Source organism: Etheostoma spectabile, chromosome 21, assembly GCF_008692095.1.
Source record: "Etheostoma spectabile isolate EspeVRDwgs_2016 chromosome 21, UIUC_Espe_1.0, whole genome shotgun sequence".
Classification (NCBI taxonomy): Eukaryota; Metazoa; Chordata; class Actinopteri; order Perciformes; family Percidae; genus Etheostoma; species Etheostoma spectabile.
In genome coordinates this window covers 5,615,394-5,629,998 of record NC_045753.1, presented here as the reverse complement: position 1 = coordinate 5,629,998, position 14,605 = coordinate 5,615,394, and the positions used below count along the sequence as shown (strand labels likewise).

Below are 14,605 nucleotides of genomic sequence, written 5' to 3'. Positions count from 1 at the left end.
GCATTCTTCTGCAAGCAAATGTGGCGGCCAGTGTAGTAAGTTATTTTCACATGAAATATCTTAAAATAAGTCATGGTGCCCAGCTACAAAAATGAGATTAAATTTCTCGGTAACACACAAGCAAGACCTAAATGCTATCTGACACAACTTATGACCTTCAATTTGACACACATGCGTCTGTACAATATAAGGAAAATATGTGGAATAGGATAACGTTGAATATCGCGATAACGATATTACTTGCAATACATTTTAAACAAATGAAAGGAAATCATTATCACCATTCTTTTATTGAACAAATTGAACATTTGAGGCATCCCTAAAGTAAAGTGACGGATATATTTTAAAGGGGGATTTTCTACTGATATTTTCTTTCAACTTAAACAATCAAGGTCACAACCTTTCACAATGTGTTTGTTGCACCACTTGATATCACAATGATGATTAAAACAAAACGATATTTGTGCAGTCCTAGTGTTAACCACTCTCCAGACTCTTAGTCTGGTTTATGAATAGGGTGCATTGTCATTTTGAGCGGGTTAGCATTTAGCGCAAGCAGTTCAGTCTCAGCATAGATGCTTAGTCATGTTTCTAGCTACAGTATCATGTGAAAAGATGCCTTATCTAGACATGAAGTGCAGAAATGCCTTACTAGTCACAGCCATACTGTAGGTTTTTAAGTATTCTCGGCTGACCCTCCAAATTATAAAATACTCATCTATAATAATAATAATTGTAAAAGGAAGTCCTTGTGACAATTGTTTTTACTAAATATCAAGACCGCTGTTCCTTATTTGGATTTTTTGCTGACATGTCCTCCAATAGACTGGTTCTTTGGCTCCACCCACTCTGTTTACACCAACCAGCGACAGTATTTCTGCCTGTGAAAAAGCATTTGTGTAAAACACTCTTCTACCTTTTGCACACAAGACTAGAATCCAAAATCCAGAGCATGTGTTCCACTGCAGGTCAGTGGGTGAGACTGAGAGGGAGTGTTTTTGTAAAGCCCCTACCACTTATGTATTACTGTGTTGTTCCAATAACAATAAACCCTTTCTGCATTGTCAATCGTATTTATTGTTGAATTGCTAGCATATTGCAGTTAATGTATGCATCTGTTTTGTTTGGGTCATTGAACACAACACCATGTAACCAAACCTGTGTGCGTGTGTGTGTGTGCGCGTGTGTGTGTGGTGTGTGTTACAAGTTAACCGTGTTTCTCAGTCACTAGATCATCATACCAATAGGATGTAAATGTTTTTTGCATAAAATATCTAAATAGGAAACATATCAGTATCTTGTAGGTTTGAATATGAAGAATATGGGGAATGTCAATATAATTTGACTTGTATGCTGTGTGATAAGTCCTCTTTTCAGTTTTGAAGCATACATGTCTATCTGCAGCACGTATGTCTGACGAGGTTTTTCTTACGTTGCACTGTTGGAAAATTATACTTAGGTACTTAAAGTAAATAAAGTTCCTATTTGTGGCATTTACAGTGGCAATTTATAATCTGAATGTTTTTGAGTAAAATTAGAAACTATCAGATCAATAGGCCTACATAACTAAACAAGAAGATGAAGATGAATCTTGATGAAGCATCATTACTTTTCACTAAAGAATTAGTCCCAATGTTAATAGTGAGGCCTCTGGATTATTGTGGTGATTTAAGCCCCCTCTCCTCCATTGTATTGTATTGGTCGTAATTTACCTGGACAAATAAACCAAAAGTAAATACAAGTAGTACAGAAAAGGATTAGGGCCACATGTGAAATATGTATTTTAAAGTAAGTAAAAATAAAATATATACTGTACTTTAAAACACAAACTCCGATGTCTTACTTAAAAAATACAGACTTTGTTATATGAGAGAGATCATTTAGCCTATGATATTTGGGTGGACTGTTCTTTAGAAAGGACCAGGGTCCAAAACTTTGTCTACCAGCCAAATCTATAGTGAATTTTCAAATTTTACCTGCCACTCAACAGATAACCATAGCATTTATGGCTGGTGAGTGAAGCAAATCTACAAGCCACTTGCATGTTTTACCAGCATTTGGCTAGCAGATGGTGCTAATGTTGGACCCTGTACAGGATTGACCTGGAAGATAAACCAATAACTTTCCTGTTAATCTTTGAGCCCTGCGGAACACCGAAACCCCGAGACCCAGCTTCCTTTAGCCCGGACCGGCGGCCGCTCTGTCTGCTGCTCTGGTAACTAACCACCTCCACGCTGTTTTTAGAACCCCAAAACACAAGCTGAGTATACTTAGTGTAATGGATGCAGAGTTAAGAGAAAGATCAGGAAGTTGCAGCGCAGTTGACGGCAGATCGACCAGTCCTGACCGCTGCAGGGCTTCTCTTCGGTCTGTAACATGTCTGTGTTGTTGCTTGTAACCCTGCAGCTGATCTCGGCGGACTCGACTCGACCCGACCCGACCATGGAGATTTCATTTGCAGAGAAACGAGCTCTAGTCACCGGAGCAGGAAAAGGTAAAGGCTCCCTCCACTTAACACACACACACACACACACACACGACGTTTTCACTGCTTGCACTGACACCACCAGGCTGCTTTTAAAAATCCCATCCTCTTCAGCCCTGTGGAGGACAGAACATGAGAAAAGTTCCAATAAAGACATGCATGAATAAATGTTTAAACAAATACAGGAATATGTAAATAAATACAAATATAAATAAAGGCCGAAATAAATTAGGGTGACCATATATGATTTCCAAAAAAGAGACACTAGGCAGGCTTCGAAACACAAATTCACACCGGCTTCTCAGAGGTTAATGAACATGCTTTATTATGCCTCAGTGGTACACATTAACTTATGTAATGAATAACAACAACTTGTGACAAAATAATAGCTCTTTTCAAATAAATAGATAAATGTTAAATAATGTTTTAAATATGACCTATTCTGTGTCAGCTTCAAAATGCAGCTTCAACTAAATATCTCTTAAAACCTTTTCAACGTAATAAGATAAGGTATTTGGGTGTCCATGTGAGCTTTGAGATCTCCAGCATCTCTATTAGACACTGGAACATATGCGCTAGCTTTGCACACGGTGCACTCCGCCACACACTTGTCCCGACCAGGACGGTACGTGGAAAGTTATTTTTTGCAGTTCAACTGTGAAGCTGCCCTTACGCTTTGCATTTTCTGTGCATTGCTGCTCCGCTGTCTGATCTGCTGGGTATCCCTTATGAGGTCATAAGGGGCAAGGTTACCTCCCCTTCCTCTGCTTTGCCCACCCAGAGAATTTGGCCCACCCATGAGAGAGAGATATCATGGCTTTCAAATGAGCAAAGTGGCAGTTGGTCAAGGCCACACACCCAGCCTCCACCTTGACCCCCCCCCCCCCCCCCCCTCTCATCCTCCAAAGCTACAGACTCAGAAATTGCACATATTAAGGAAAGCTCATTGTGGGACTGGCTCTAGTGGTTGTAATTCTGCACCAAGGGTGAATTTTGGGAAAGAGACTTATGGTATATGGTATTAGGGGACTACTAAGGTCTATATAAAAGAGACTTCAGATACAGTATTAGGGACCACTAAGGGTATATAAAAGAGACTTCAGATACAGTATTAGGGGACTACTAAGGTCTATATAAAAGAGACTTCATATACAGTATTGGAGGACCACTAAGGTCTATATAAAAGAGACTTCAGATACAGTATTAGGGGACCACTAAGGTCTATATAAAAGAAACTTCAGATACAGTATTAGGGGACTACTAAGGTCTATATAAAAGAGACTTCATATACAGTATTGGAGGACCACTAAGGTCTATATAAAAGAGACTTCAGATACAGTATTAGGGGACCACTAAGGTCTATATAAAAGAATCTTCAGATACAGTATTAGGGGACTACTAAGGTCTATATAAAAGAAACTTCAGATACAGTATTAGGGGACTACTAAGGTCTATATAAAAGAGACTTCAGATACAGTATTAGGGGACTACTAAGGTCTATATAAAAATTTTAAAAAATTTTTTAAAAAGACATTCTGTGTAGTTCAAAAGCAGCTTCAATAAATATCTCTTTAAACCTTTTCAAGTAATAAGTAAAGGGTTTTTGGGTGTCCCCGGTGAGCTTTGAGACCCAGCATCTCATAGACACGGAACATATCGCAGCTTTGCACACGGGGGCCTTTCCCCCCCCAAATTGTCCGACCAGGCGGGACTGGAAAGTTTTTTTTTGCAGTTCAACTGTGAAACGCCCTTTCGCTTTGCATTTTTGGCATTGCGCCCCGTGTCTGATTGCGGGGGTTTCCCCTTTGAGGTTAAGGGGCAAGGTTTCCCCCTTCCTCGTTGGGGGCAAAAGGAAAAAGGATTCGTAAGTTTTGGGGGATACAAAGGTTATATAAAAGGACTTTAGAACTATTGGGGACTACAAGGTCATAAAAAGAAATTCGTCGTTTGGGGGATACAAGGTCAAATAAAAGAGAACAGATAAGTTTTGGGGGACCAAAAGGTTTAAAAAGAAATTTCAGAACATATTAGGGGACCACTAAGGTTAAAAAAATTCGATACAGTAGGGCCCAAAAGGTTATAAAAAAAACTTAGATCATTTTTGGGGACCACAAAGGTCTAATAAAGACTCAATACGTATAGGGACAACCAAAAGATCAATAGCGCTGTCAGACTCCGTCTAAAAAGGCCTAGTCTGTCCCAGGTTTTTCCCAAAAAGGGAGTTTTTCTCACCCCGCGCACTAAATGCTTGCTCTTGGGGGAAATTACTGGAATTGTTGGGTCTTTGTAATTAGAATGTGGTTTGAACTCCCTATCTGTAACGGTCTTGGAGAAACAATGGTTATGATTGGTGCTTGATAAAAAAAGGAATTGAATGACAACAAAATAAAACACAGTGTAATTGAAAGAAAACATGTCCTTCAAAGTTATAAATGTGGAAAGTACTGTAAAACACACTCAAACTGTCCTTACGGTTGCTTACAATGTTATCAACCATTTGTCAACTATTTGTACTTATAGGCGTAATTTACAGGGGGGATGGGGGGTTACAACCCCCCCCCCAGTAATCAAAACGGACCAGGGCATCCCTCCTTAAAAAGCCAAAATGATTTCCTTTAAATAAATAAAGACATTAACACCTTAAATGGATAATGAAAAAAGGCACAAATTGCTGTAGGAAAATCCACTAGCATGCAGAAAATAAAGTGTTTGACATTCAAAATTTCATCTCAACCCCCCTCCCAATGTTGAAACCAAAGTGACGCCCTTATTTGTACTACTTATAAATGCTGAATATTGGGACTTAAATCAAAGTTTCACCATGAAAAACATTACCTGATGAAAGCTGGGGGTTATCAAAATGAATGTCAATTAAAAAAAATCAATTAAAAACTGTAATGACATTGCATGGGAACTTTGGAAGACTGATCGAGGCATGCCATGAATTTGCAGACCCTCAAAGAGTCTTGTCAGTGGGAACACAGTGAGAAATGGAATAGAAAAAGCTTGTTGGGGGGTGTGGTGTGTGTGGGGTGGTGTGTGTGTGTGTGTGGTGTGTGTGTGTGTGTGTGTGTGTGTGTGTGTGTGTGTGTGTGTGTGTGTGTGTGTGTGTGTGTGTGTGTGTGCGTGCGTGTGTGTGTGTGTGTGTACGTCAGCTCTGGTGTCACGGCAGCAGCTCCACGCTGTAATGAGTCTTTGTGTTTATGGATGCTTTGTGTCTCAGGGATCGGCCGGGCCACGGCTCTGGCTCTGGCACGCTGCGGGGCAAAGGTCACAGCGCTCACACGTACGCAGGCTGACCTCAACAGTCTGGTGCAAGAGGTACTCCGCTCACTTTGACTTCAAGTTCTACGTGATGGATGGTAGGGAGGAGAGAGATTTTCAAAGAAAAACAGAAAGAACATTCCCGCACACACTTGCCATTTCGGTCACAAGGACCTTTTCAATTCAGAGGACATTTGGTAATTTCATAATCAGCATCACAATCAGAAAGCTGGTATTGCCACAGTAGTGGGAGTACATTGAAGTTGCCTCGGTGATTAGGTGCGTACATACCAACAAACATATTAAACTATAATAAGAATAAACGATAAATACGGAGAGACAAATCCATACAGAATAGCTGTTTAAGTAGTTCAACCCTTGTCTTGTCTTCCCGTCAAAATTGAAAATCAACATTTTTGTTGACGCTTTTTATTGATGTTTTTAACTTGTTCTTATGTTTTTGTCCCTTTTTTCAATGTTTGTCACTTTTTTTAATTTTTAACACTATGTAACACTAACTCATTGACTTTAGTTTTACAGTTATTTTTGGAATTTATGGTCCATAAACCTCATTCATAGGAAATTATACCTAATGTTTAAGTTAGAAGAGCAGAAATTAGGAATTATTTAAGCTAAAATTAAAGGAATGTATGTCATGGAATGGAGCATGCATTAACTCGTAATCTAGGAGCCATGCTTCGCCAAACTGCTTTATTAACGAGGATGCTTATGGGAAATGTATTGTGAAATGTAATGAAGTGAAAGTTTCCAGAAATATCAATAACGTAACATAATATTTGCACTTTGTTACATTATAACACTGTCATGGACACACCTCCAAAAACAGCTGTGGATCATCATGTCATCATGATTTGTATTTAAGCACTATCACTCTACTCTTCTATTACATGTCTTAAGGAAGAGTTTTCAGACGCTATCTATTTATTTTGCACCAATCTGGAATTTAATATCAACAATGGAAGCTCTGTCTCCTCTGTTATCTGCGCCAACATGTCTGCTTCTTGGTTCCTCTCACAGTGTGCGTCCATCACCCCGGTGTGTGTGGACCTGGCAGACTGGGGGGCCACGGAGGCGGCCCTGCAGGAGGTCGGGCCCATCGATCTGCTGGTGAATAACGCCGCCTGTGCCAATCTGCAGCCATTTCTGGATGTTACACCCGACCAGTTTGAACAGTAAGACAAAGCAGATAGTCATGGGATTTAACCCAATGTAGAAGATACACACTTCAGGTCCCCACCACAAGGCTTTGTACTATGGGTGACCGAGCTTTTTGTTCAGCTGCACCACGGCTCTGGAACCAGCTCCCGAGTGACCTGAGAGCAGTACAGAACCTGGACACTTTCAAAGCTGAACTGAAGACTTTTTTATTCAGGAAAGCATTTTTGTGCTGATTGTTTTTATTGTTATTATTCTCCTGTGTAGCACTTTGAGATTCTTTGGAATGAAAAGTGCGTTATAAATAAAATATATTATTATTATTATTATTAGATATGAATCAGAATCGACAATTTCAGGGCGACCTGGTATCTCCCTTGGTTAAGAGTGCGTCCCATGTACTAAGGCTCAGTCCTTACCGCAGTAGTGCAGGTTAGATTCCAACCTGCGGCCCTTTGCTGCATGTCGTCCCCCTTCTCTTTCCCCCCTTTCTTGTCTACAAAGGCAAACATCCCCCCTAAAAATAATCTAAAAAAACAATTTCAATCAACAACTTCATCATATGGCACCCTGTTATGTTTATTACAATATATGTTCTAAGATGTCTTTCATCCCCAGGTCATTTAATGTGAACGTGAAGGCTGTACTCCATGTGTCTCAGGTAAAATAACGGCTCAGATCACTACACTTGCATGCCCTGCTTTCTTGGCTCCATTTTTTATTTTTATTTTTTAATCTTTTGGTTGTAATAGATGTTTGGCTGATCTAAACATTACTGGTAACCTCACGCCTATTTTCCACCGGGCCCGTCTGCGCTGCATTCTGAGCACAGCCATTCAAGTCAATGCTTCAGCTTGGTCAAGCCAGGCTCTGGTCCATTAGCCCGGTCCTACCAGGCTCTGGTCCATTAGCCCGGTCCTACCAGACTCTGGTCCATTAGCCCAGTCCTACCAGGCTATGGTCCATTATCCCGGTCCTACCAGACTCTGGTACATTTTATTTGTCAAGAGAGTCTGGAGAGAGAGTCTCTCTATTGACAAGTGTTAAATTCCTTGAAGGTGGGTCCTCTGTTGAAGTTTCAAACTATTGGATCTGCCCAGAGCCACTCTGGATCTGCCATAACCAAATGTTAATGAGGTCTCCCTGTCAATGAATCTTATTTGTTTGTGTTTGCATTTGTCTGTTTGTGTGTGTCTTGTTTATGAGCTGCGGACACTGTTCTTGCGGTTGTTGTTTTAGTCGTGTTTCCTTCCTTGCCCTATTTCCTCTCTTTGTTTTGGAATGAGACATTTAATTACAAGGAAGTATTGTGGAAAAGGTGACCTGTGCCTTTTTCGGTGTGTGTTTAGTGTACTTTTCTGTATGTTATCATCTGGACCAACGGTTTGCACTTTAATTTGATTAGATTACAGAAATAAAAAAAAAACAGCCAACGTGACGTCAGCTTAGCATCGCTAGCGTTCCCCTTAGCCAACTCCTTCACCACTAACGGAGTGAGATGGAAAATCTAACTTTTCCTAAGCCCCGTAGTGAGGGGGGACCCAACATCATGGCCCCTAACACAACTCAGCAAATATTGTTCTTGCTCGGGCTTTGACTTCTGGATATTCGGCAGCGTTGCCACCATGGACCCAATGGCTTCGCTCGCATCTTTCATTACAGAAACTCCAACTCAAACTAACGCACAACCTCAACATCATCACTCTCAGTCTGTTCGCTGATTGGACCGGAGAAAACCCGCAAATATACCACAAACCCAGACGTTGTACTGAAAATGAAAATTGAGCAGAATTACTGTATGTAGGAGGGCGGAGCCAAGCTAGGGCGTTCTGATTGTCACTGCCCAATGTGAGGCGAGTGCAGATTTGAGTTGTGAGTGCGTCACTTTGCGACAAGTAGCATACAAGATGCTAACGAGAGATTTCTGTAATGTCAACACAGTAAAAATAAATCTACTTAACGAATTTGGTTCACTGCTGGCTACACGTAAGCATCAAACACAACAAAGGTTGTCAGTTGAATGACGTTTTGAGCTAACGTTAGCAATTAAACTATCATAGATAGCTAAAACATTTTTTTTAAATGACTGCTAGCTTAGCTACAAGCTAGCAATCAAACACAAAGGGGATGGACGAGCAGTGTATCTACTGTCTCTTTACAATCCTAACAAGCTATTGAGCATCCTGCATCAATTTAAATATCTGCCTCACAGGTTGACAAAATGTTATATTATGATATTGATTATGAATATTGTGATATACAGTAGATATTCATTTTGATTTTTTAAACATATGTAAAATTCCAAATGTTACGGGAGAACGCACCAAAATAGATTCATAACAAACAAAACAAGTTTTCTTACAACACAAGGTTTATTTTAACGGGCTGTCATATTGGACTGGTCCAACATGAATAAATAAATAAGGACCACGTCCAAAGAACAGGACATGTACTGGTTGGACAATACAAAATAAAAAAATAAAGAGAACAGAACACAACTTTTCTTTCTTTTCTATGATTCGTTCCGTTTTGTCGTCTCAATGTATTTCTTCACTTACGCCGTCACTCTGTCGAAATATGCACACGAGTGGTACGCTCCATAGGCTTTGTCACGTAGCGGCGCCGTGCACTGACGTGTACTAACTTGCGCAAGTGACACATTGACTGGCCAATGAAATGATGAAATCCAACACAACTAAGCCACACAGTTAACGGACGGGACGCAGCACGCCACAAAATAAAATATTGCATACTCATCGCGACACTTTCGATAAAATTTTGCACGTGATATCGCAATAATGATATTGAGTCAATATATCATGCACCCCTACTGCCTCATCTAACTGCTTCTGTCGAATCAAACCGATCTCTGTCTCTGTGGTCAGATAGTGGCTCGTGGTATGAAGGCCAGACGATCAGGAGGCTCCATCGTGAACGTGTCCAGCCAGGCCTCACAGTGTGCCCTCCGAGACCACGCTGTCTACTGTGAGTAATGTGCCAACATTCACCTGGAGCCTTTCCTTGGAGAAGAAAAGGGATTTCAGTTCTTAGATCTATGTATGGGGTAAGAGATTTTTGTGTTCTTTGTGTTCCTGTCATTGTTCAGGTGCCACTAAAGCAGCCCTGGACATGCTGACTAAAGTGATGGCTCTTGAGCTGGGACCCCACCAGGTACTTTTACGCGTACACAGCATCACAAATGCCTTTAATTTGGACTATATTTTGGCTCAAACAGAGTAGTTTCTGTCGCCCCTATGAGGAATTCTAAGTAAGGACACTTACTGAAAACTGTTGACACGTCCACATGATACAAGCCTTCCGTGAACGCGCCCCCCCACCTCCCCTCCCTCCTCCACGCAGTTGCTAGTAGCCAAGGAGGACACGGAGGATTACCAAAAACCTGAAGGGGTAACCGGCTGACACACTCTTCTGAAAATAGTCATACTGAGAAATCCAGAGAGAGTTGTGTGGAGCTAATAGGCTTGATTAGCTTTGTAGCAACTTATTCAACAATGACTTGAATGTAACGGACGTTCATTTATATCAAAAAGTTACGCACTAAAGCTGTCGTTGTCTTCCCGTTAACAGCGGAAAAAACATAGGCCCTTTTTTTTGTCCCTTCTCAGCGTTTTTCTAGCATTTTCCAGATGTTTTGGTTGCTTTTTCGTTGCTTTTTTCAACATTGTTTCACGCTTTCGCCAACTGTTTGTCATTTTTTTTTCCAACATTTTTGCTGCTTATTTCAACATCCCGTATTTCAGATTTAAAAAAAAATTGAAAACAGGTTAAATTTGACCCAAAGAAAACATGAGGGTTAAAGTCTCTATCCGCTACACAGCACTTTAAGAAAACTCACTTTTTAAGCTGATTCACCTGTTACTGACTAATTTCCTTCTTCCAAAAGACGTGAAGAACACCAGGGGCAATTGGCAGGAGTTGAGTTTTCATTAAAACACAATTTTGACTAGTGTGTGTAAACTGCATGGCAAATTAGTCAGCGCACACAAGGCTTAAAGGCTGTTTATTAAAGGCGTTTTGATAGTTTCATCTGCAATAGAACGGTTTGACAAGGTTTTGCACTGGATGTCAAGTAACGTGATAGCGTCATCGCGAGCGTACAAAATAATGACACAAAAAACAGAAGCATCCGCTTTTTGCTGCGAAAAAATAAATAATTTAATACAGGGTCATGTGGAGGTCTGTTCTCTACCGCTACACTGGTTCAGCATTTAGCATAATCCCAGAATTTCAAATACTCGTAGCCACAGCAAAAGTCACATAGAGTCTCTTTTATAATGACTGAGCAGTGAACAGTATTAATGAAGAATATTAAATGAGCACGGTTAATGTGGCCAGGTTAACTCGGTTGGTAGAGCGGGCGCACATAAATGGAGGTTTGCTCCTTGATGCACTGGCCGTGGGTTTGGCTCCGACCTGCGGCCCTTTGCTGCCTGTCCCCCTCTCTCCCCCCCCCTTTCATGTCTTCATCTGTCCTGTTAAGATAAAGGCCTAAAAATGCCCCAAAATCCGTTTTTTTTACTTGTTTGTGCTGTTTAATGTAAAGTAACTAAGTGCCCTCAAGAGCTGTACTTTACAATTTTGAGGTACCCTGATTTTACGTACTTGAGTACTTCAATGTATTTCAGTGTATGTTTAATGTCAGCTTTATATTCACGTCATGTGGTTCAGCACAGCAGGCTTGTGAAGGAGTGACTATGAAGTCAACTGGTTTAAAAAGAGACAATGTTGTGCACATCCATGTAATTGCTGGTGCAGAATAAAACAACATGATTTTGTCACTAAAAAATACTTTTTTTATCTAGGAGCCAAGGGTTCTCATGCAAATGCATCTTTTTGTATAGATATAATGTTACTGCTACCCTGCACTTTCATTCAGTCATGTGTTGCAGCTGTATCCTCATTTTTTTCATTTCATTCTTTTTATTTTAGCATGCATATTATAGCACATATAGGCCTACATGTATGTTTTTATATTACGTATACAGAGCCTTGACTGTCCAATGTGTTTTTTGACATATTAAAATTGTGACAAAAAAAAAGAAGAAGATATGTTTATGTGTTCTTGAATGAAGTTCCAGTGTTGTGTTCTGATCAGATCCGTGTGAACAGTGTGAACCCCACAGTGGTGATGACTGAGATGGGTCGCCTGGGCTGGAGTGACCCCGAAAAAGCCAAGACCATGACGTCCCGCATCCCTCTAGGCCGCTTCGCAGGTCAGACACTTTGGCTGCATATATACAGTACATTATGTTGACACCACGTATAATAGGAGGCCGCAGCTGATCTCAGGAGATTGTGGTCTTCTTCCCTTCTGTAATACAGCGACATGCCATTTCAGATCACTATTGATATAGTCTTGCATTGCCAGACCTTCCTTTACGGGGCTGTGCAGGAGGGTCTGGCCAGTCCACACAACATTCCAGTATGGGAGAAAAACGTGCTTTGGGTTATTGCCGTTTCTTTCTTTTAACCCTCCTGTTGTCCTTGGGTTCCATTTGACCTATTTTGGAAAGTTGTCAAATTATCAAAAAGAAAAAAGGTGGAGGGTTTATTGTTTATTGTTGAAATGATCCCCATTAGTTACCATAGTGGGACGAACTACTCTTCCTGAAATGACAATCTAAAATAAGTTAACCATTGTAGAAATCATTTTAAACATTATCAGAAATTATTCAGAATAGGTTATTAAAGTTTAACATTCATTAATTCATTCATACATAAATATGTCTATTCCTCACTCACAATTCTCAGATGGTACTGTGCTATTCATTTTACTGATATTCAGTGGGCAATTATTCTAATGATTGATTGCACTAAAATAACTGTTCTCTTTATAACATTATTTGGGCGTGGTGACATCCTCTGGCCATCATCAGCTGACCTAGTCAACAGAGAATGAACCTCATCACACCTAACAATTTGATTATATAAGAAAAGTGGTGGAGAACTAGAAAACCTAGCAGCTCTGTTTAGGGCAGTTTGTACACAATTTTATACAACCATTACTCTCCAGGTAAAATAAATAATCAGTTCACTACTTTCATTTAGCTTGGGTGTTTTATACAATTATGTAGCATTAGAAGACTGAGAAAAAGTGACAAAAATGTTGGAAAAAACTCAAAAATAAATAAATAAACTTACATTTTGACCCAAAAGAACAAAGAAATGCATGGTCGACCGGAAGACAACACAAGGGTTGATCAAAAAAAATCCCCATCAATTATCTATACCAACTGGAGCCTATCCCAGCATGCATTGAGTGAAAGATCAGAAAGATTGTTTTTTTTTGGGGGGGGTTCAGCCATTTGCTTTCTTTTTCAGAGTGAGATGAGAAGATGGATATCACTCTCAAAATATAGTTTTCATCATTTTACATGGAACAGTGCAGCAAATCTTTATACCTTAAGTGGAAGATGGGTAAGGAATAGTTTCTGTGTGCTAGTGCTAATGAATGGGATAGGGATTGGAAGCCCAACCTATAACCCCCCACCCCACCCCCACACCCCCACACGCCCACCCGTCCAATACATACCATGGTACTGAAAAGGAGGCTGATGGTTGATTCAGATTCAGGAATGTGGATTCAGGAATGTGGATTCACCCTCAGTCTATATGTGTTTTGTGGACTTGGATAGGGTTCATTATGTCCTTTTATAACCGGTGAGAGACCTGTTGTGTTCACGTTCTGCGTATCTGCGTCAGTGTTACACTCCAACTAGACTGACTCATCAATTCTGATCATGGTTTTCATCGACAGTCAGCAGCCAACGGGTTAATCTTATTTTTTATCTTATCATATTGTCAGAATGGGTATAGACAAAATGCCTCCAGTTTATACTATATAGGGTTGTACCATACAGAAAAAATGTAATACTACAATAATGATATTGCGATGTCCTAAACATATACTGTATGCAAACACAAAAGTAATGGGAAAACGCATCAAAATAGATTTTAAGAACATCAAAACAACAGTACTTCCACGCTGGCGAGGAGGCGTTACTTTTTGGCTGATAACATGTTCTCTTCAGTCTCCATAGTTTCGTCGTCTCCTTGAGACACACTCATGTCTTTTCTCTCTCCTCTTTCCTTTCGCTCCACACACTCGCTTTGCTGTTCGCACTCTATCTTTTCTGTCCTTTTGCTTCTTCCGTGACAGGGCGACTGGCCAATGAAATATTCAGGCTCAAAATGAATCACAACACGCAGCCGCTGGAGCATCTCTATTATCTCTATTGCAAAACCGATATTGAGTCGATATATCGTGCACCCCTAGTGTATACACACACACTTTTTTCTACATAGATGTGTTCTTGTGTGTCTGTGTGCAGAGGTGGAGGACGTCGTAAACAGTATCCTGTTCCTGTTGAGTGACAAGAGCAACATGACTAATGGAGTCACTCTGCCGGTGGACGGAGGCTTCCTGGCCTGCTGACCAACACCAGCCTGGTCTCGGCACACATCCCCCATCTGCTCTGAGGAAAAAGAACGACAACTTCCTGTCTCATCACCTCACTGCATTACACAAATAGAGGTCAATGCTATCCAGTAATTAAACTCAGCCAACCTCTAACTCATCTTTTCTCGTTTTTTTTGTATGTAATATTGGAGCTTGTTTCCTTGCTATTTATGGAAATGATTTTGACTGTTACTGGTATC

The 14,605-nt window shown here is 40.5% G+C and overlaps 1 protein-coding gene across 2 annotated transcripts; it reads left to right on the top strand.

Moving 5' to 3' along the window:
- Positions 1-2,085: 2,085 nt before the first annotated feature.
- On the top strand, positions 2,086-14,519 carry dcxr (dicarbonyl/L-xylulose reductase). 2 transcript variants are annotated; one of them, XM_032502915.1, is made up of 9 exons: positions 2,086-2,215; positions 2,407-2,494; positions 5,709-5,806; positions 6,788-6,942; positions 7,544-7,586; positions 9,811-9,910; positions 10,032-10,096; positions 12,042-12,159; positions 14,278-14,519. In XM_032502915.1, exons 2-9 carry the CDS (start codon positions 2,443-2,445, stop codon positions 14,379-14,381), a joined length of 735 nt encoding a protein of 244 aa, XP_032358806.1. In that variant the 5' UTR covers positions 2,086-2,215; positions 2,407-2,442; the 3' UTR covers positions 14,382-14,519. The 2 variants fall into 2 exon arrangements, with proteins under 2 accessions (XP_032358806.1, XP_032358805.1); XM_032502914.1 differs by lacking the exon at positions 2,086-2,215 and having other exon boundaries at positions 2,240-2,494.
- The last annotated feature ends 86 nt before the right edge of the window (positions 14,520-14,605 follow it).

Excerpts from the sequence above, each read along its gene's own strand:
- dcxr (XM_032502914.1), top strand. The coding sequence starts at position 2,377 with ATGTCTGTGTTGTTGCTTGTAACCCTGCAGCTGATCTCGGCGGACTCG. Across the intron at positions 2,495-5,708 it reads AGTCACCGGAGCAGGAAAAG|GGATCGGCCGGGCCACGGCT; the intron begins GTAAAGGCTCCC and ends TTTGTGTCTCAG. Across the intron at positions 10,097-12,041 it reads TTGAGCTGGGACCCCACCAG|ATCCGTGTGAACAGTGTGAA; the intron begins GTACTTTTACGC and ends TGTTCTGATCAG.